The sequence below is a fragment of the Hypanus sabinus genome, chromosome 1, assembly GCF_030144855.1.
Source record: "Hypanus sabinus isolate sHypSab1 chromosome 1, sHypSab1.hap1, whole genome shotgun sequence".
In the NCBI taxonomy this organism is placed as follows: Eukaryota; Metazoa; Chordata; class Chondrichthyes; order Myliobatiformes; family Dasyatidae; genus Hypanus; species Hypanus sabinus.
In genome coordinates this window covers 167,065,524-167,088,870 of record NC_082706.1, presented here as the reverse complement: position 1 = coordinate 167,088,870, position 23,347 = coordinate 167,065,524, and the positions used below count along the sequence as shown (strand labels likewise).

Genomic DNA, 23,347 nt, shown 5'->3' with positions numbered 1-23,347 from the left:
GGTGGATATTAAGGGCTATGATTCAGGTACAGCTCGATGAGGCTAGGCAGATGAATAGCTCGGCTGGGACTAGATGACCCGCAGGGCCTGTTTCTGTGCCGTAATGTTCTATTACACTATGACTCTATAACAAAATTATAAGGCAAAAAAAAATCTAATTAGGAATATTCATGACATGTGAAAAATTGATTGTGCCTAAAGTAATATATTCTCTGCATGAAATTAAAATAACATTCAACAATTAATCATTTTTATTAAATCAGAAATCGGAGACCAGAGGCAGGACAATTAAACACACAACACAGGTTTTCTGCGTCAATAGCCATGAGGCAGTAAATGGATTATAATTGGTGGTGAAGGTTGAAGGGCTTTCTTGATTTGTATATACATTTCATCTTGCTTAATTTTTTTTTTCAGCAGCAATGAATTTTAAAAGAGCTTTTATATGGAACTTAAGAAAATGTCTTTGTGGTTTGTACGTGACTCCAAATTAAAAAATGAATAAGTAGAACCCATTTTAGCTTGTATGGATGAATTGTTACTTGATAGAAAGTGGGATCGACTTAAAAGTACTATGTAATACATTAAAAAACCTGTTTATGATACATGACAGACGTTCATCATCGCACATTGAAATGAACTGTGAGAAAGTAAAATGTAATTTCAGTACAGGTTTTGTTGCTTAAGAGAGTGTCATGAACCAGCCATCTGTCTGATTCCCCACAAGTGATTTTTCTATAGAATGTTATGACATTCAATTCCCAGATAGGTTGTGTAGAACATTGGAATGTGAGTTAGGAATTTTCTGTTTCAGATCATATTACTCTAAAAATGTAAATTGTCGGAACTAGTTTCTTGTCATTTCACAGGTTAGAAGTCTACAATATTTGTACTGTATCTGTTTAAGTAAAGATACATTGAGAAAACACAAAGAACATATTGATTAACTGAATACTAAGCTGAATGTAAATATCATTTAATTTATATATTGCAGCTGCATTTTGAAATGAAATGCATTTGAAAGCTACAGATAAGTTTCTGCTATCCTTCTCACAGGTCTTTCGATATTCAAAGAGCAAAATTATAGATTTATGAAAAGGATTCTTAATTTTATAATGAGGATATTTTCTTAGAAACAGACAGTGTTGGAAACAATAAGTTCAATTTGCTTTCAAGTTCTTACTCAATCAACTTGTTGATTGATTAATCAAACAATTAATCATATGACACCATTTCTTTATCTTGAACAATTGTATAATTAAAGAAAAATATCTGTGGGTTAAATAGTCTTTGATATAAACATATAAATGCATCATGGCAATGTGTATCCCTTCTATATGCAAACGTATCACCATACTATACAGGGTGATGAAATTCAGCATTTCTTCATTGCATCTCTAACAAGTATCCCTGAAAATCAGAAATATAAATTTTTTAGTCATAAGATATATCAATATATGGTCAAAGAAGCAGTTAGAAATGAAACACTTGCTGACCACTACCCATCTTAATAAATGCTGACAGTACCTTAAGTATAGTGAAGGTCCTTGAATACAATACCGCTGTGGAATTACTATAAGTTCATAGGAATTGAACTGAAGAAAATGAATTGCTCACGTGTGCATACATGAAAGCAAATAACTTTCTTCCCCAGGTACTTATCATTATATAAAAGCTTTCATTAAATATAAAAATATCATCCAAAATTAATATTGCAGCTGTTAAAAAATAAGTCGTGATCTGAATGATTCTGATTGTATTTTTTGCCAGTATTTTCTCCTTCAATCCTCTCTGAAAGGAAACATTTAAGATGAATCCACTGGGTACATCTGTTCTCCATTTACTTCCAAGAAGACATTTTCTGAATGATTAAACTTGAAAATCAATGCCAACTTACTACCTAACTGCAACGTGAGTTGCAGTCAACATTGACCAGACCCAGTTTGAATTGAGTGCATGCAATTTCTGCTGATGATAGATGGACAATTCTTTTTGAGAAACATGCCTTCTTATTCCTGTCCCATAATTTCAAATGTTAATTATTACTCCCACTTGTGTTCCAGAAGGGATCAATAATAGAGCACTGAACAAGCTGTGATTTTGTTTATCAGTAAAGAATAGTTACAGACTGAATAAATTTATTGATAAACCCAGGAAGCCACTGAAGACAGTTAAGCAAAACTAATTTAGAAGTTCTGTTTAACTGATTAATAATTTTACTTCTGTTGGCGCAAACTGGCCTTTTTAAATTTACGTGAAATGATCGTTGAATTGTTTCTGCCTTGAAACTGCCTGAAAAGGGTTTACTGATGGAATAACTTTAAGATGGAGAAGTTGCACAAAATACCAAGAGTAAATGGAATGACGGCATTTCAATGCACCTAGGTCAGACCAGCCCATTTCTGATGCACAAAGATGGGCACATTTATAAAGTGCTTGGACCAAAGATAAATTATAATTTCTTATGATTTCCTCAACTGTTGCTCTTAATTTTAAAAATAAACTTATTTAAAGGTAAGTGCAAAAGTCAGTGGGCACAATATATTATAAATAATTAGACCACAGCTGGGGTGGGAAAGGTAAAGGGCTGGAGAAGACATCTGATAGTAGAGGAGAGTGGATCATAGGAGAATGGGAAGAAGGAGGGATGTAATAGGTAGGTGAGGAGAAGAGGTCAGAGTGGGAATAGAAGAAGGGAGAGAGGAAAAGATAAAAAGAAAAAGAACACAAAATGATTTTATTACCTGAAGGAGAAATTGATGTTCATAACATCAGTTTGGAGGTTACATAGACTCAATATATGGTATTGCTCCTCTAACCTAAAAGGGCACCATGGTAGCATAGTAGTTAGCGTGATGCTATTACTGCTCGGGTTGTCAGTGTTCAGAGTCCAATCCCAGCATCCTCTGTATGACCTCCCTGTAGAATGTATGAGTTTTTTTTAGCTGCATTGGTTTCCTCCCACAATCCAAGGACCTACCGATTAGTAGGCCAGGCTAGAGTTAGATGGGTGTTTGCTGAGTAGCATGACTCAAAGGGCCAGAAAGCACTATACTGTAACTCTAAATAAGTAAAATAAACCCTAGCAGAGTCAGATGTTGTTCAGTACGTGTTTATCGATTTAATACTGATCAGGGATATCAATGTAGGTTTGCACATGGGTCCATACCAACACTTTTAGTCTCTCTACACTGCTGTCTTTCTAATTATGCTCAACACCTTGAGTACTTCTAAACAAATTGTAGTTTGTCTTTAAAATTTACCTTCCCTTTGGTTTGAATTTTAAACTTTAGATAGGCTCAAGCCTGAAGTCTGACCTTCATTACAGGGCTAAAATACAAAATCCTGTACTGTATTATATTTCAAGGTACCATACTACAGACTGGCTGGTGGCGTAGTGGCATCAGTGCCAGACTTCGGAGTGAAGGCTCCCAAGTACGAATCCAGCCGGCTCCAAAAACCTGGAGAGGGATGGGCTCCGCCAGGTTTCAAATGCCCAAGACACACCGTACGGTGTGCAATCACCAAAAAGATGGGTGCAAAAAGCTTGTCACAATGGCATCCCGACGACTCCACCAGGAGTTAAGGGCGCATGCCCTTATATTACTTATATGTCCTTATATATTTATACACGCGCTCACACGCACACACACACACACACACACACACACACACACACACACACACACACGCACGCACGCACGCACGCACACTTCCCCCCCCACCCCCAGACAAACTGCATCAGAGCTATGGGTTGTTTTTATTGATCATAATGATGGTCATTTTGATCTAGTTTATGAATATTGAAATACTGTAGGCTAAATTTTGTTTAATCAACAGTTCATTGATTGCAGATTTGATCGTATTTCAAAAAAATTGACTTGGGAAAGAAGTATTTAGATAAGGTAGCAAGATGATAATTCTTCTTCTTCTTTAATCCTTTTTGCTTCTTATGGAGCATAGGGCCTCAACAGAAGTCCTGCGATGACAATTACCATATACTGAAACCACTGGTTGTTGGACTTGATCTAGGAGTTTAAGATAATTCCCCAAATTGGTCTTCTGAATTAGGATTTTACATTATATTACAAAATGAACAACAGTAGTAATACTTCAGATTGTAAGTCACTTGGTACTCTAACAGAATATATATTAATCTTCATATCAGTGATCAAATATTGGTTTGCCAGATTAGAGTGCTGCAGAATGTCAGATCAAATGCCTATTACATTTATGTTAATTGAGTATCCTGTTCAGTGTCTCAGGTCTATTTGAAAGTGCTTCAGAAATAATAAATGGATTTTAGTTTTAGTAAATGTTGTTAAGCAAACAAATTACACAATGACTTTATGTGTAGAAACATACCATATTTAAAAGCTCTTTCATTTCTGTTTGCTTATCAAACCCATTCCTCTCAGGGAATAGGAATAAATAGGCACATTGTATTCTTCTTTGATAAAATGATAGAATTTTTAATATTTTTCAGACTAAGTAAATAAGAATTTCATTAACATATCAGTCATGATATACTGACAATGTAGTTTGGACTGAATAAATGTTAAAATGATAGCTGTGATTATATGCACAAAACTTGGAGTGGGACTTGAACCAGACTTTTAAGTCAAGATTATCAAACAAATAATGTTTCCGTAAGAGTAGCAGTATATAATGGATTTAAATAGCAGAAAGTGAATGCTAAACTATTTGAAGTACATGATGTAATACAGACATCATATACAATTTAGTATTCAAGGGGGTTAACAAGAATACCCAGCCCAGAATTTGCATTTAATTTAGAGTCAAAGCCAATGTCATCTTCAGTCCCCACAATGAAGTTGTGTGTATGGACAGGACTTCCATGATGCAGTATGATCATAAGACCAAAAGACATAGGAGTAGAATTGGACTGCTCATCCTATCGAGTTTGCTCTGCTATTCCATGATGTCTGATTTATTATCCCTCTCAGCCTCATTCTCCTACCTTCCCCTGCCACCCTTGGTGGGTGAGTCCAGGACAAGAGGTCACAGTCTTAGAATTAGAGGGTACCCATTTAAAACAGAGATGAGGAGAAATTTTTTTAGCCAGAGGGTCGTGGATTTATGGAATTTGTTGCCACATACAGCTGTGGAGACCCGATCATTGAGGGTGTTTAAGGAGGAGATTGATCGTTTTCTAATTAGTCAGGGTATCAAGGGATATGGGAAAAAGCCGGAAATTGGAACTAGATGGGAGAATAGTTTAGCTCATGGTGGAGTGGCGGAGCAGACTCGATGGGCCAAACGGACTGCTTCTGCTCCTTCGCCTTGTGATCGTGTGATCCTCGTAACCTTTGAGGCCCTGACTAATCATGAACCTATCAGCCTCCGCTTTAAGTACTGTATGCTTGAGGACTTGGCTTCCACAGCTGTCTGTATAAGAGCATGAGACATAACCGCAGAATTGGGCCATTTGGCCCATTGGGTCTGCTCCACCATTCCCTCAGGGCTGATTCTTCATTCCTTTAATTTGTGGGTTGGCATGGGAGCTCTGTATAGATTGAGCCTGTATAGATTAATGACTAAATCATGCGTAGTCGACTTTGGAACCATTCAAAAATAAATCTGATGCTCTGTTATGTTCAAAGCAAATTAAAATATTTATTTTTACATTAAAATCTAGAGAATAAAAACACTAAGAGATTTAAACACATTAAATGATTTTAATCTATCTAAATAGACTACAACTAACCCTGAAACGTGAATTTATTTTCCCCCATTGAAATAAATAAAAAAACAACCCTGTGATGCCTATTCTGGTGAAAGATGCTCATGCAGAGATTCCCTACGATTACGATTGGAGAACTCATAGATTCTGAACGTCATGAAGAGGACTCCAGCATTAGCATGTGTTCAGAAAAGAGAACTAGGAATAACTGACAAAATTTTGGGAACTTGTGCAGAAATCTCAAAGTTTCTGACATTTTGCCATTTCTCTGCAAAATGCAGACCAATGTTACTACTAAATTCGTAGATAATATATGATGAAACTAACGCATCTGTCTTCCTACAGAAGATTTCAATTTGAGGGTGCATGTTTATGAGATTAAAAATACCTGGGAGAAATTAATTCATCTAGGCATGATAAAGGAACAAATAAGATGTAAAATATAAATTATATAAACATAAAATTAAAATAATTTCAGGCATTAATAGATCGCCTTTGTGATTAATGTTTCTGTTCATCCTTTAGATTTTTGCATAATAATAAAGTATCAAGAATTCCTGCTGGAACTTTCTCTCATCTGTCTTCGTTGAAAAGACTGTAAGTGTTCACAGTTTCATCTGCTCGTTCCTCATCGGTTGGCCAATTTTCGTATGCTCTTTCAGTATTTGATTTATTTGGGTCACGTATTCTGGTGCCAACATGAACTTTGAATAGTTAATTTAGTACATCAGTGAATACATTATCATATTCTATAATTCACTGCTATACAACAGTAGATCAAAATACAGTTGAAATTCACATCTGCACAAAAGAAGGATCAGTGCACAGTGATAGTTATTGGCATACAGCATATGCCTGGATGGTACTGTATCTCCTAATTTTCATTCATGTATGGGTTGCCAATTCGTGGTGTGGGCAAGTGTATAGAAACAAATATCTTTGCCCAGCTTGTCTCCTGTAAATCGGCTATTCCCTTTTCTCAGTTCCTTCCTCTCCATCACATCTATTCCCAGGAGGCAGGTTTCCTTTCCAGAACGTCAGACGTGTCCTCCTCCTTCAAAGAACAGGCTTTCCCTTCCTGCACCATTGATGCAGCCCTCAAATGCATCTCTTCCATTTCCCAAACATCTCCACTCATCCTATCTTCCCATCTCCTTAAAAGGGATAGAGGTCCACTTGTCCTTAAATACCACCCCATGAGTCTCTGCATCCAACACATCATTCTCTGTAGCTTACAGCATCTCCAAAAGGATCTGACCACCAAATATATCTTTACCTCCTTCCTGTTCACTTTCTGCAAGCATTGCTCCCTCCAGAATTCCCTTGTCCATTCATGCCACCCCTCTAATTTCCATCCCAGTACTTCTCCTCACAAGCAGTTGAAGTGCTACTCCTGCCCATTCTTCTCCTTCCTCACCTCCATTCAGGGCCCCATACAGTCCTTCCAGGTGAGACCACACTTCGCCTGTGAATCTTCCGGGGTCGCCTATTATGCCCAGTGCTTCCGATGTGACCTCCTCTACAATGGGCGAACTCATTGTACATTGGGGGACTGCTTCAGGGAACACCTGTGCTCCATCTGCTAAAACCAGTCTTCCTGGTGGCCAAATATGCAATTCCGATTCCCATTCCCATTCCAACATGATGGTCCATGGCTTCGTCTTGTGTCATGGTGAGGCCACGCTCAGGGTGGAGGAGCATGTCTTATATTTCGTCTGGATAGCCTCAAGCCTGATGGCATACATATCTAGTTCTTATTCCAGTAAAAAACAAACACTTCCTCTCCACTCTTCTATTATTTTCCTTAACTCCTGTTACCTGCCTACCACCTCTCACTGGGTCCCATCCTCCTTCCCTTTCCCCTGTGGTCCACTCTCCTCTCCAATCAGATTCCTTCTTCTCCAGCCCTTTACCTTTCTTACCCACCTGACTTCACCGAGCAGCCTCTAGATTTCCTGCTTCCCCTCCTCCCACCTCTTTATTCTAGAGCTTTCTCCCTTCCTTTACAGTCCTGAAGAAGGGTCTCAGCCTGAAACACAATGGTTCATTCATTTCCATAGATGCTGCCTGACCTGCACAGTTTCTCCAGCATTTTGTGTGTGTGCTCATACAGAAACAAAACTACTTTGATGTTACTAACATGGTCCTTTCTTCAAGTACACTTTCTTCAGTGTTTATGGCTTCTAATTTTATAAGGCAATTAACTGGCTACTTTCATAAACAAGCAGATTTAGTAAATATGAACCAATTGAAGGTAAATTAAGGAGTTCTGAATGCATATTCAAATTAGACATGGAGAATTAATGATCAGAAACGGGAGGGCAAAGGCATGTTACTGATGCTTTAAATCCAGTCACTGGGCAGATGGGGCTCATTAGCCATGGTTGGCTGCTCATCTAGGTGAAGGAAAAATTTGATCTCAAACCTCCACTGCCTTGCAGCTATGTTCACTCATGGGGAAGGTTTCAGGAGTAAACACCGTAGAAAACTCCAGAGATGAATTCCCTAAGGCAGTGCATTCAATGCTGACAGGCAACTCCTCCGATGCCACTGGTATGAAACTGTATCAGCTTCTGCAGTTCCTTTGAATTCATCAGTTGTGTGGAGAGGGGAGCCTGCTGCATGGGCAACAGCTTGCTCTCCATATCGTACTGCCCTGGCTTGTGTATTGACTTAGACAGCTAGGAATCTACATCCATGGTCGACCCAACCAACAAGAAAATGATGAAGCTGCAAAGAAGTAATGAAGTTCATGATGCATTTAAGTTAAATATGGCATTGAAACACTCTTTTCACAAGGAATAAAAAGTAATTCAATCAGTTACTACGCATCTCTGCTTCATCTGAAGTTACTGTAGAAGTTATCATTACTAATAGAACGAAGTTATCCTAAGTATTATTTTGATCCAAGTGGAGATGGAGTTCTGTACTAACTACAAAACCTACGTAATGTTTTTGTTACAGAATGGCAACAAAAAGAACGATCCATAGATCACTGAATAATATCTTAACATTATCTTTGTCTTTTATCTGGCTACAGCCGTTTGGACTCCAATGGTCTGGTTTGCGATTGTCAGCTCATGTGGCTGGGCGAATTACTCAAGAGCTATGCGAAAAGCGGCCACACACAGGCCGCTGCAGCTTGCGAGCATCCCGGAGCATTGCAAGGCAGATCAGTTGTCTCAGTAACAGCAGAGGAATTTAACTGTGGTAAGTTTTACTTGCATTACTGTCTCCCTCTGCTACAAATTTGTCTTAAGTTATATATCTTATTGATCACAATGCTACACAATAAGAAGAAAGAAACACATTTTATTACAGCATTAAAGAAGTGATACCTTTGAGTGGCTAAAATGTTTATTACACAACATCTCAGCCAAGGAAATTCTTTCTGGTATTAATACATGGAGATCACTGGGCTCCTAAGACCTTGAAGTAATACAAAATGGCAATTAAAATCAAAGCTCAGGTGTCTGAATCACACAAAAAGCGCTGTATTGTGTGTGTATGGTGCTTTGGATTTCCAGCACTTGCAGATGATTTTCTGTTCGGGTGTTTCAGTGATAGTTCCGTTGATTTTCAACTTCCATTGCAGAGTTCATCCTTTCAACGGGTGGCAATCAATGAAGGGAAGCATGGCTTTGTGGCGGGATGGTCCTGCAAAGCACACAGTTGAACTATTGAGAGTTGGGAAAACCCAGAAAAATATGAACTTTGCATATATGCTGGGGTATGTAGGTATTTTGATTGTTCAGGTTTCAAGCTAATTAGGCAGGATGCCTGCTTCATATAGACACAGACTACGTCACAAATCTGATGCAGTGAGAGAGGCTGAATAGGATGCAGGTTCCAGGTGAAGCAAGGTGGAGTCCTGTTGTGCAATCACAGATTAAGGATATTAGCAGTCCTGGTCGCAAGAGGTTATCCAATCTGAAGAGTGAGAGGATCACATAGTGGGGAAGGGGGCTTGAGTGATCCAAGTTATACAGGGAACTCCACCCACAGTCAGTTGGAATGATGAGTAGAGTGGTCAGCAAAATCAGTTTGTGGTGGTGGAAAGAGGGTTGGTGAGGAACATCATACCAAACCCTTACCTGAGTCATTGAAGTGATGTCCCGAAGGTTCCCATTGTAAAGTTTGGTTGAAGCAGCCTGTAAATGATGGCATGAAACACACGACATGCAAAGCAGCACACACATCAGAACCACAAATCATGGCTCATGCATCCAAACACAAGATGTGATTCCAGTCCAAGGCAACATGTTGAAACATTCAGAGCAGATAAGCTGTTAACTCCCAGAAGACCGAAGACAATGTAATACGTCCCCACTGCTGACAGCAAAACATCCCACAGTAAATGGGATCATTTGCCATTACAAGTGAGTGTCTGGGGTACATTTTGCAACTGAAAGGAGTGTATCATAGAAAATGCAGCCTCAGAATCATCAATGAGACTGCAGTCTAATCTTGAGGCTTCCAAGCACCAGCTGATATTAATAATGAAAACTTTTAACCCAGACAGGATCAGGCAAGCAGGCAAGATACATAACAGAAAGTTATGACTATAACATTAATTGTGCATAAGTGGCTTCTTAATACAGACATTACTGGTTGAATTTCAAAGTTCAAAGCTCATAGTAGATTTATTGTTAAAATCCCTATATGGCACCATATACTACCCGGAGACACATTTTCTTGTGGGCATTCACAGAAGATACAAAGAAACACAATAGATTCAATGAAAAAACGTGCACACAAAACAAACAACCAATATGCAAAAGGCAACAAATTGTGCTAATATAAAAAGAAAATAACAAATAATAAATAGATAGATAGACAGATAAGTATTAAGAACATGAGCTGTAGAATCCTTGAAAGTGAGTCCATAGGTTGTGGATTCAGTTCAGTGTTGGGGTGGGTGAAGTTATCCACTCTGGCGGAGAAGCCTGATGATTGGGGAGTAATAACTGTTCTTGAACCTGGTGATGTGGGTCCTGAGGCTGCTATACCAACATAGCAATCCTTTAGTGTAGTTTCAGTCATTACACTGAAGATGGTGTTTGAATACAGTTTTGTTCATCCTTCTCATTTTCCAATCAGTGTTTGGTGTCCTTCTGTCTTGTGGGATAAATTTTGCACATAGATGGTCAACTTTTCTAGCCTTCTGTATCCAAATTAGGTTTATGTGGATAATTGTGTTTTCCAGTGGAGTTATAATATTTGAACCATCATTGACTGTATTAAAATTTTTAGAATCAGAATCAGGTTTAGTATCTCTGGCATAAATAGTAAAATATGACATTTTGCAGCAGCAGTACTTTGCAATACATAATAATATTTTTAAAAAGCAAGTTGCAATAAGAAATATATTTTAAATTTTAATTAAATAAGTACCTGTTGTGAAAAAGAGAGAGAATAAAAACAAAAATTTGCCCTTGTGCCATGAAGTTTTCCACTTTCTAAGGATTTAATAACCTTAATTGTGCTATACCTATTTTCAATGATTTAGTAATTATTATCTTCCCATACTTCTCTTCAAAAATTTAATATTCCTAATTTTCTTGTATCTTAAAAAGGAGTTTAAATAAAGTGACAGTGGAAAGCATTATTCCTTGAGAAAACTTGGGTTTTTTCACCCACCAAGTGGCTTTCGTACTTTAATGACTTGGAAGAGCAGAGAGTGTTGGGTCAAACTCAGTGATTAATTGAGTCTATCCATTATATCCCTGCAAGACCATGAAGGAGTCAAGATCTTGTTCTGAATTCTTGAGTGCCGTTCAATGTTGCATATTTACATAGTAGCGTTTACATACAAAATTTCTAAAGGCATTCGTTGATGCAGAAAGAGAACTTGAATTCTGAGAAACAGGAGGAAAGATAGCAGATCTGGTTCAGCACTGTTTGTAATGCCTTGAGTAACACATCCAAAATGATGTAGAAACTCAGCAGGCCAGGCAGCATCTATGAAAAGGAATAAAGAGAAATGTTCTGAGATGTTAGCAGCTGCAGAAAAGGAAAACATATGGGCGAGGGGTTTAGGAAGGGAGTTCAAGATGGGAAAAATTTAGTGATGAAAGTGACCGTAACAGATGCAAGCAAAGCATTGAAAGCAATGGGTCATTGTAGGATGATCATGGGAGATCGGTGATAGTGATGAGCAATGTGCAAGAGACCAGTACTAATAAATTAAAGATGATGCGATAAAGGGCAAGTCCAGAAGAACTTGGAGGAAGATGTTGGAAATGAAAACTTTAAAGTTACTTCCTAATAGATCAGGATTGTAGCAATTGCATTTCAAACGTAATCTGCTGCAAATAACTATATTTAATAAATAAAATCTTTTTTCTTGTGGAGCAGATTACTTAAAAAGAAATTCCAATAATTTTTACTGTTTGAATTACACATTGAATTACATGCAGAGATCGGGTAGTGTGTAATTGGACCAGAGTTCTGTGGCTTAGCACCTGATTGTACTTAAATTGACCATGTAGACTTTAAAATCAAATAGGCTAGCTTATGCATAAATGTGAGAATCTAATTAAGTGCAAACATAAAAATCTGAACCACGACTACTGTTGATATATATGTACTGAGTGGTCCGAATTCGAATCCAGCTAGCTCCTTGTATGCTTTCTGTCTGTGCTGGGTTGAGCATCAAGGCTAGCAATTTGGCATCATAGACAAATGCTAAAGAAACGGCAAGGTGGCTGCCCACTGCACCACAAGGCCCAGAGAGGAACAACCACTGAAGAAGTGATGTATGTAAAAAGGTGCACAGAAAGGTCTAATGATAGTTGTGATAATTGCCCTTTTCTGACATTAGGACGCTGTCACATCTCAGTTTGAGAGGCAAGGAACAAATGGGGTACTGCTAAACTGACTGAGCAGTAAACACACTGAAAAAATTCACCAGCAAGTCAGGAAGAATAGTGTACAATTTTAAGCTACCATTCTAAGCATGTCACAGATTTTAAGACTGGAGCATTACAAGTGAAAGATTGAAACTAAAATTACTATAAATTATGGACAAAGATTAAAGAAAATATTTAAAAATCAACCATGTATTAAAATATTTGAAGGAATTAGACACATAAAATTGGTATTTTAGGGCTTGGGAGTTTGTACGCATTGTTTAGGTTTGAGACACCAATAAAATTATATTTTATACAATAATGCTTAACATTCTTAAAACAATTTACAGTGAGACAAATATAAGTTTTTTGTCAATTCATCAATGCTGATTGAAAAAGAGAAGACTGAAGATCATTGCAGTTAATGGAGGTAGTCTGAACTGCTGAGATAAACTTTGGGATGTATATAGTACGTAAATTTTGCATACTTGGATATTCTAAAGTTGTTTCTGGATTCACAATGCAATTATAATAAACACCAATAGTTTCACCATCATTATAAATAAAACATCTGTACTAATATCTTATTTCCTTTGATAAAAACAAACTAAAATTAATGCAACTGAATAATTCAAAACCATACTGAAACCAGATTAGCAAGATTTATCATGAAGTAGGATTAAGTGAAGTTGAAATATGGACCCTTCAAATTGTTATTCCAATTGATTCAATTCTATGGAATCATGTCTTTTGTGTCCCTTTTACATGTCCATGTTACAATTCTCTTGCTAATCTTCTAGACAAAAATCTATTGATCTCATCCAACTTGCCATAGGAACTTTCAAATTTGTAGGCTGAGTTTATGCATATTGTCATAATGTAACACCAGTAAATCCAGGTATATTTCTGCTCTAAGACTATTAAGTTTCTACTGGAGTCCTGTGTCCAAAACTACATACAGCCTGATCAAGTCTCTGTACAACTGAAGCTTAATTTACATCTTTGAAATCTAGCCACTTTGTGGTTAAGGCCAATATTCTATAAGCCCTTTTAATGAATAATTATATGTGTTCACCAGATTTTATCTTAGTAGCTGATAGCTACAACAGCAACACACAAAATGCTGGAGGAACCCAGCAGGTCAGGCAGCATCTATGGAAAGAAGTGAACAATTGACACCTCAGGTTGACATCCTTTACTCTTGAGGCCTGACTACACTTTGCTGCCTGACCCACTGAGTTCCTCCAGGACCTTTGTGTGTTATTCTGATCCTCTGTGCTTGAGATAGAACTGACAGAAATTTGGACATGTGTGGTGGGATCCAATGGACTGAAAGTCATGTCAGGAGACCAATTTTGTCATTTCCAAATGTACATACCTGTATCTGGAAGCTACTTGTGCAAATATAGGATACAAGAGAAAATTGGACAGCATAATTGGTTGGTAATAAGGGAGAACTCGAAGAGATATTTGGTGATGTGATTGTTGGGGCACCAATAACTCAGGGCAATGAGAGGTTTATTTCAGTTTGTAGATCAGTGGCAATAAAGGCTCAGCTTGCCTTTAAATATAATTGATAAAGAAGATTCATGGATATTTCACAGATTTTTTGCTTAACAGGAAACGCAGTTACTTCAATCCAAACACGGCATTAAAATGTGAATGTTGCTTTAACTGGCAGATTGTTAGAACATTTGGAATTGAGCAGAGTTATAATTTTTAAAAAATCTTGGAATAACTTGATTCACAACAGTTGTTAATCCAAACCCCCAGTAAATATATGAGACTGGAATCAGGAGCATCAAACAAAAAAAAAATCTGTTGGGGAAACTCGGTATCAGATAGCAACTGTGGCGGTAAATGAACAATTGATGCATTGGGTTGAGGCCTTTCATCTGACAGAAAGAAGGGGATGGCCCATATTAAAAGGTGAGGGAAAGGGGTAGAGCAGCATTTCCATCCACAGTTGTTGATTGCCCAGCTGAGTTCGTCCACCAGTTTGTTAATTTTTGGGGTTTTTTTTTTGCTCCAACAAGTTGATTGAAATCTGCGGAGGTCATACGGTGGCTTTTTGGATTTTAACTTAAAGTGGTACGCTCTGAAATAAGTGGCAAACTGACAATATTTGCCATCAAGAAGTTAGCACCTAGTTTTGGTGTTTCCGCTGGCAGGAGAGAAAGAGGTGGAAAGACAATGTTTTGGTCCTGAGCGTAAAAATGTCTGGACATAAAAGGAGCAGCCTGGGCATACTGGGCAGCCTGAGCTGCAAAAAGGTGGCCAGATCTACCGTACGTACCCTCAGACTTAGTTGGAAGTGAATACTTTTCACTATTTGTAAAACATTCAAAGGCATTAAACATCTTAACCACAGAACATTAAAAACCTTCAAAAATCTTAATGTTTTTTAAGCACTGAAAAATATTTAAATAATTAACAACATTTTTAAAAGCTTTGAAAGATCTAAAAATACTGTTAAAGTGATAACCCATTTGATAGTTTAGATTTGTGGAGTTATATAGCATGGAAAAAAGCCCTTGAACCCAGTGTCATGTCAGAAATCAGTCTGTGCGAAGCAATGAATCACTGAAATCACCTTTCACCTTTCACTTTTCCACCCTTGCAACTACATTTATGGAAATCCCGAGGGAGGTAAAGATTGCAAACCCTGCTCCTGCTGTTCCTGCTCTCCAAAATCCAGGCCATTATTTTATGATTTTTGCTTTCAGAAGCAAAATTCAAACCAAATGAATGAAAGCAGGCTTTAGGTATTTTACGTTCTTTGTATGTAGTATTAGAGAAATGTCCGCGATTACCACACTACCACAACCCTTATTTTAAGACAATTTCTATTTAATGGGTCTTGTATAATTTAAGTCTTCAGTTATGAGTTGAAAAGCATGCGATGAGTAATCCTGAAACTGACAATAACATTTTGTGCCCTAAATACTGCTGAAATACTTGAGTTTAAGTTGAGCGGTTTGCTTTTTTTGTGCAGTTGTTTTCAATTAAAATGTCATTCACTCATAAAATTGTTTTTGTATGCTGAGTGTAAAATTATTGCTGCATATAAATCATGCCGGAATGTAAATGATGTTTCCAGCTTTGTGTGATTGATGTACTTTATAAAGATGAGTGAAAATAAAAACAGGTGAGAAACTCAAGTCAATTCAGGCTTGACAAAGTTTATCAGTCTGCACATACATCTGTTAACAAACAATGCAGACAGATGCAAGATGATACTGTTTTCAGTCACTTGGTCATTTTTTTTATTAAAAGGGGACCTTCTTCAGGAAAAAGAAGTGCATGAAATAAATTCTTTTAATTTGTAGGGGTCTTGCAGAAAGAATTGAAGTTAGAATGATTCTATTACAAAGATGTAATAAAATTATCCTGCAAGAAATATTGGTAGGCACCAAGACCTGAAGTTTTAATGGGTACTCCTTTGCACAGGTTTATAAGATAACAAGGGGAAGTTGTAGTGTTACTTTCAGATTGGATACTGTTATAATTATAATACTTTAACTTTCAGTCATTAGAGAGGAGGCATTAGAGACAGAATTGTATCCTTGAAATTTATAATTGATTAATTGCTAGAAGGAAAAGCATTGCTTTGCAGAAGTCTGCAGACTCAATGTCAAGTTGACACTGTGACCACTATTTCCAGCAAAGCCAATGGAAGGATGCTATAGTTTAATGGGGGATAATATGTGATCACTTACAGATCAGATACAGGAGGGGTGGGGTCAAGGGGTGAGAGATGAGGTTAAAGAAAGTGGATAATTTTTAGCAAAGCAATGAGTATATGGGAAGGAGCATGAGACGAAGTCCTTGTATAGTTAGAATTAAATTCAACATTTTTTGCAGTGGTTTGAAAGGTCATTACAATATTAGAAGGGAACTGGCAGTGCTGCTGCAATGTATAATACTGCAGCATGGTCTCCCACTGAGAAATTGATTGTTGAGCCAACCCTTTCACTATTCTGAACATTTTTCAATGCCGTTGTACATCTTGTCTACAAATTAAATATACAATCTGTACCAATATATTGCAAGTGGCAAATAACTTCACCTCCCCATCATTACTTATGACCACCAAGGCTGTTCTATACTGTCTGATTGTCCAGTTGGTGTTATGGCAGAGAAAGTCAAAATTCTACTTGGATCAGCATGGGCAAAATTAAAGCCATCCTTTCCAACCACCAAAATATGTATGTTTTCTGAATTTATCATCCTCCCAGGCTCTGTCAGACAGCACAAACCTCTGGTATTTAATTCAACACATCTGAGATTTGTGGTTGTTTCCATATGCAAAGAACTGGGCCAGTTTCAATGAGATTCACAGGAAGACGTTACTTCCTGTTTGGCATTGCTGCCTGCTGCTCCTCCAGCAGTGCCCTTGGGTCAGCTGCATGGTGGTCAGCCAGGACCACCGCTCAATGGTATTTTGCTGCCTAGGCCTTGGCACATCTCTTGTTGGCAGAGCAGTGGCAGGGACACCTCCCTGGCACCCCCTGTAGCTTCCAATGGAGTGAGTCTGTCCCCCAATTTCTGTCCTTCCTCCTCAGTCACAGACAAAGCTGCTCTTTTCTGCCTCTTCAGCCAATCTCTGGTGTTCCACCTGAGCCTCCTTGCTCCAGTTGCTGCCATATCACAGAGTAACCTTGTCATCAAGGCGCCAACAAAACTCCAGCATCCTACCTCCACAGGATAGATGATGGTCCTCCAGCCAGTGTCCTTAAACACAGCTGCCAGGTCTGAGTACCTCTTCTGCTCGTGAGCAGCCTCCACCTTCCAACTTGTCTCTTCCATCGGCACGCCTTTTGCTAGATTTTCTGGGGAAGAGGTGTCTTGTAATAATTTTCCATGGCCTACAATTCAAATTCTGAGGAATGATCATATAAACTCCCTCCTTTTAAAGTGAAAAAGGGCATAAAGTAGAATGCCCAGAATAAAATATTGCCAGAACATAAAGGAAGGTCAGTCAGATGTGATTATGGACAGACAGGGTTGTATCTATTCTGTTGCTCCCATTTAGTGATGACTGTAGCTTACCCTATTTCTGAAATAGTCTAACTAGTTTTCTGCAGGTGACTATCTCTAAGTGTGGCATTCCTGTATATACACAGAAGTTCTGAGTGTGCTGACTGCTCTATCTTGGCAGCTTTTCAACTGTAATATTGGAAGCCTTATGGAGTGTGAACGTCCTGCAGTACTCCACTGATTATGCTGGGGACTTGGCATGATGAATACGAGGCAGAAACGGGTATGGTGCAGGAATAATCAGGTCATTTATTTAAAAAGCAATAAGCGTCTGCAAGCAAGAAGGATAAGTATTAATTTAAAATGATCTGTTGGAAGAACAGTGCATCAAGCAACATCTGTAGAGAAAAAGTTAACAGTCGATATTTGGGGTGAGGACGCTACATCAGTTCTTAGAGTACAGAGGAAAGATTGCCAATATAAAATGCTGAGATGGAGGGGAGAGGCATGGACTAGAAGGTGAAATGGGAGACATTGGGCAGAAGGGTAGGCCGAAGATGCAAAGAAAGAAACTGAGGTCTATAGGTGTGTGTGTGTGATGGGCAATTAAGACCAGGTGGGGGAGGGTAGCAAGTCTAGGAAATGGTGAAGGAATGGAAAAGGTGGACAAAGAAACAAAGAACTTAAATGGACCAAAAGAAATGTGTTTCCAAGTGACAGAAATGCTAAACCTACCCTTTCACTTCCTCCTTTACCTCTATTCAGAACCACAAACAGTCCTTCCAGGTGAGGCAACACTTCACCTGTGAATCTGTTGTGGTCGTCTATTGTATCCAGTGCTCTCAATGTGGCCTCTCTAGATTGGTGAGACGCAACGTAAATAGGGGGACCACTTTGTCCCCCAGTGGCCAACCATTTTAATTCCTATCCCCAATCCAACATGTTGTTCCATAGCTGCTACTTTTGCCATGATGATGCTACTCTCAAGATAAAGGAGCAACACCTCATATTCCGTCCAAGTAGCCTCCAACCTAATGGTATGAACATCGAATACTTTTGGTATTTTTTTGCATCCTCCTTCCCTCTTCTTCTATTCCCATTCCAGCCTCTTACCACTTCTCCTGATCTGCTAGCACCTGTTTCTGCCATGGCCCATTCTCCTCTCCTATCAGATTCCTTCTACTGTAGCCATTTACCTTTCCCACCCATCTGGCTTCACCCATCACCATCTAGCTAATCCTCCTTTCCCTCCTCCTACCTTTTTTTTATTCTGGCATTTCTCCCTTCCTTTATAGTCCTGAAGGTCTCAGCCTGAAATGAGGGCTGTCTACTCATTTCCATAAATGCTACCTGACCTGCTGAGTTCCTCTAGCATTTTTGGGTTTTGGATTGAATGGGAATGGGAATGGAAACTCACATAGGGTGTGCATTACCCGAAAATCTAAAACTGGAAAATTCACTGTTTATACCATTGAGTTTTAGGATACCCAAGTGGAATATAAAGTATTTTCAGTCTTCAGCAGCTGATAAGCAAACACACAAAAAAAAGTTCAGATATTAATTCAATTCTCTTTGCAATTTCATATCCTTTCCCTCAACTACAATAACCTTCACAAGATTACTCTTATCTAAATGATGTTCTGGGGAGTTTGGATGGAACAAGCATAAGTAATAAATCAGCTATAAAATCTTTAACAGCAGGACTGACCAGCTGTTAAAGATTTTTTTAAGCCGATTTCTGCCTGGACTCCTCAGAATCCAGAAACAAACAGCTGGAGGAACTCAGCAGGTGAGGCAATAGCTGTGCAGATAAAGGGATCCCAATATTTGCAGTCTCCGCAGTGTTTCCAGAGCACCAAACAGAGATGCAAAATGGGGAGATTAATTTTGTACATAGATTTTTCTTAACCGACACTGTGTAATTTTGTAACTTGTTCAAGTTGGGTATGAGAACATAGCAGAACCAATGAGAGGGCATAATTTTAAGGTGTTTAGAGGAAAATGGGAGAGGGAATGTGGGGGAGTAGTAGGTGTGTGGAATGCAGTGCCAAGGTTGCTGTTAGGGGCAGAAGCATTAGGGAGACACTTGGGCAGGCATATGGATAAAAGAAAAATGGAGAACCACGTGGAAAGAGAGAGTTAGATTAATCTTGCAGTTGGTTAAAACATTGACACAACGTTCTGGGCCAAAAGGTCTGTACTGTTCTATGTTTAATGCAGAATGTTGACATACGATAGTCTTGAGTTTCATTCCAAGAGATGTTAAGGAAAGAATGTGTTCTACCAGTGTCATCAAATTATCAAATAAAGTATTATAATATTTCTCATTTGTACTGAGTGACTGATATAAGAAAAAAAACTTCTGTTCCTTCACCGAGGCACAAGAAGAATTCATGTTAATTTTGCTGATGATAATCAACAATGGACAACATCTATTCCATATATTTTGAAAGAAAGCTCCAATTTATTAGCTGGTGTGTTTCAGTCATCTGTTATTCTGTTATTTAATAAGCTTTAAAACATTTGATCAAAGGCAGCATGGATAGTTGATAGCATTGGACAAGTTTAATACTGGTCCATGAAAATAGTTCAACTGCAATGCAGACTTGAATCTGGGATTACTGTTCAGTAGAGCTATGGGACTTGCATTGAATTGGTAAGGTGGAAAATCAAGTAATAATGCCCAATTCATGAAAGAATAGAGGAAAAAATCAAGCAAGGTGAGTCACTGTACCTCGCCTCCCATACATTAGCAAAGCAATGAAGTGAGTAATTATTGTGGCCTTCACTAACTCTTACTCACTCTGATCAGCTCAGTTCAGGTTTCACACCAGAGCTCAGTGTGGTTTTCATCCAGACTGGAAGACAAAGACTCAGTGTCAAAAAAAAAAGAGATAAAACAGCAGTAAGTGCCTGAAATAAAAGTAAAGCATACCCAACACATCAGGCAATACCCGAGGAAAGAAAGAGGTAGTGTGAAAACCTCAGATCATAGCAGAAAATAAAACAAAAGAGAAGAGCTATGATAGGATAAACACCAAGAACCATTAGTGAAAGTAATGACAATACAAAAGAAAGGTGAATGGTAATTTCAGTGTCATAGAGTTGTACACATGGAAACAGATCCCTCAGCCCACCTGGCCAACGCCAACCAAAGTGTCCCATCCAAGCTTGTTCTATTTGCCTGCATATGGCCCATAATCTTCTAAATGTTTCCATGCATGTATCTGTCCAACTTTCTCTTCAAAGTTGTTATTGTATCTGCTTCAAACACTTTCTCTGGCAGCTCATTCCACATGCATGCTTCTGTTTGTGTAAAAAGTAGTTGCCTCTATTTCCTATTTGATCTTTTCCCTCAAACTTTAAATCTATGTTCTCTAGTTCATGAGTCCCCAACCCTGTGAAAAAATGCTAAATGCATTCATCCTATCTATGCCCCACATGGACAATTAGGCCAAATAAGGAAATTTGGATAAAGTGTTTCTGTCAAATTAAAACTGAGTGTTAGTAAACAGATGTTGATAAAATTGATACTAACAGAACTATCCCACTGTTTGTCCCTAATTGTTTTAGAATTCACCTTTCAGCCCAGGAGACTGGAAAATGCTTGATCTAATGATGAAGAGTTATTCTCCGTTTCTGTTAAAACTTCATTTCACTGATTATTGTATTAAAGAATTCTATCAATTCTAAAGTCAATAAGGATTAACTAAAACATTACATGGCTGAAAATAATCCAAGGCAACTGGAGAAATACTGGAAGCCAATCACAACCTACGAAGATTTGTCAGCACCTATATAGATTTAAGGAAGAGAAAACTACTCTGCAGATCTACTAGCACCTTTGCGGGTCTAATCAGCTAATAGATAAGGATAAACTACTTATAGAAGAGATAAGCAAACAAGATTGGAAGGAATAATATTGGGATTAATACACTGGTGTGGATTGTGAATCAGATTCATTATCACTGACATAATGATGTGCTGCTTTGCAGCAGCAGTGCAATGCAAAGACAAAGAATTACTATATATTACAAAAATAAATGCAAGAAGAATAACAAGGTTGTACTCATGGATCACTCAGAAATCAGATGATGAAGAGGAGGAAGCTGCTTCTGAAACTTTGAGTCCATGTTTTCAGATTCTTATACCTCATCCCTGATAGTGGTAATGAATGAGGGTCCCTAGTGATGGATGCAGTCTTCCTGAGGCACTGCCTCCTGAAGATATCCTTGAGGATGGGGATTGTTGTGTCCATGATGGAGCTGGCCGGCTCTCTAACCCTCTGCAGCATCCTGCAGTCCTGACCATTGGAGATATTGCTAGGCTATGATGCAACAACCCAGTATGCTCTCCACCGTACAGCTATAGAAACCTGTAAGAGTATTTGGTGACACACCAAGTTTCTTTAGACTCTGAACAAAGTAGAGCTGCTGACATCTCTCTGTGTAGAGTTTGGCCCAGGTTAGATCCTGAACGATGTTTCTGCTCAGCAACATGAAGCTGCTCACCCTTTCCATCAGCGACTCCTCAGTGAGGACTTGACTTCCCCTTTCTGATGTTAATAGAAGGAGCAGAGAGAGTAGAAGTAAATTGGCCAGTTCTGAGATGTGACCACTGCCTTCTGGACTCCAGCTGTATACAGATGATTTTGTTGAACAGATCAAATGCAGAGTATCCAACCAAACTAATGTTAGAAAACAGTGTCAGTCATTAGCAGAACCCAGAGCAAGTTCATGGGAGTGTAAATGGGCTAAATGAATGGGTGAAGACGTGGCAGATAGAATATAAATTGAAAAATCGAAGTATTTCTACTTTAGAAGAAAAAGTTAGGTTCACAAAGTGATTGAAAACTGACTGAATACTGGCAGAACTGGTTCCTTATCCATGAACCATTGAAAATTGAAATGCAAATGCCATAAGGAATTAGGATGTCTAAATCTATTGTGGTTTTTATTACAAGAGGATCTGATAAGAGGAGTAAAAATGCAACAACCTAATTATAAAGGGCCCTAATGGGGCCATACCTGGAATAATGTGTATTAAGTCTTGTCTCTCCACCCAACAAAGAACACATTTACAGTAAAGTACAGTAATGGTTCACCAGATTGATTCCTGTGATGGGGAGCTGACCTTAAAAGTGAATTAAGCAGACTACACTGATACCCTGTTGAATTTAGAAGGGAAAAGACATAGTATCATTGAAACATAAAATGCATACTGGCCTTTTCAAAATGATATTTCTCCTGGCTGGAATTTTGAGAAGCAGAGGTCAGAATCTCCAAGTAAGCGATTGGCCATTCAGAACTGAAAGAAAAAAAAACATCTTTACACAGACTGCAGTGAATCTTTTGAAGTCATAAGTCGGCTGAGGCACAGTTGTTGAGAAAAATTCTAGACAGAAATCAATATTTTGTTTGATATTATGGGAATTAATGTAGTTAGTGCAAGAAAAAAAGATGAGTTAATTCATGATATTAATGGTAGGTGAAGCAGGCACAAGGAGCCAAATAGCCAATTTCTGGTTCTTTGGTTCTTATCTCTTCTGAATCCTTTTGCAAATGCATATCCTCCAAATGTATTACTCTCATTGTCATTGATTCAATATGCTCAGATATCCTACTGTTGTTACAGTGTGCATAATCAATGACACACAAGCAGTTAATAAGATCAATATACCCATCACACTTCCACCCTCAATGCCCAAACAACTTGGGGAAAATAGTGGTGTGCACTACATTCTCGGCCTAGCAGTTTCAATCTGCATCTTGTATTCAATTAATCAAAATTGTCTTTCACTGTGACATTGTTG

At 38.3% G+C, this 23,347-nt stretch overlaps 1 protein-coding gene across 2 annotated transcripts in view; it reads left to right on the top strand.

Annotated features, from left to right (window-relative positions):
• LOC132399901 (peroxidasin homolog) overlaps positions 1–23,347 on the top strand; it is a 479,222-nt gene that overhangs the window by 260,665 nt on the left and 195,210 nt on the right. For both annotated transcript variants that reach the window (XM_059980804.1, XM_059980814.1), the window contains exons 6-7: positions 6,230–6,301; positions 8,745–8,914. In XM_059980804.1, the coding sequence (XP_059836787.1) occupies positions 6,230–6,301; positions 8,745–8,914 (242 nt within the window). The remainder of the gene's footprint in view (positions 1–6,229; positions 6,302–8,744; positions 8,915–23,347) is intronic.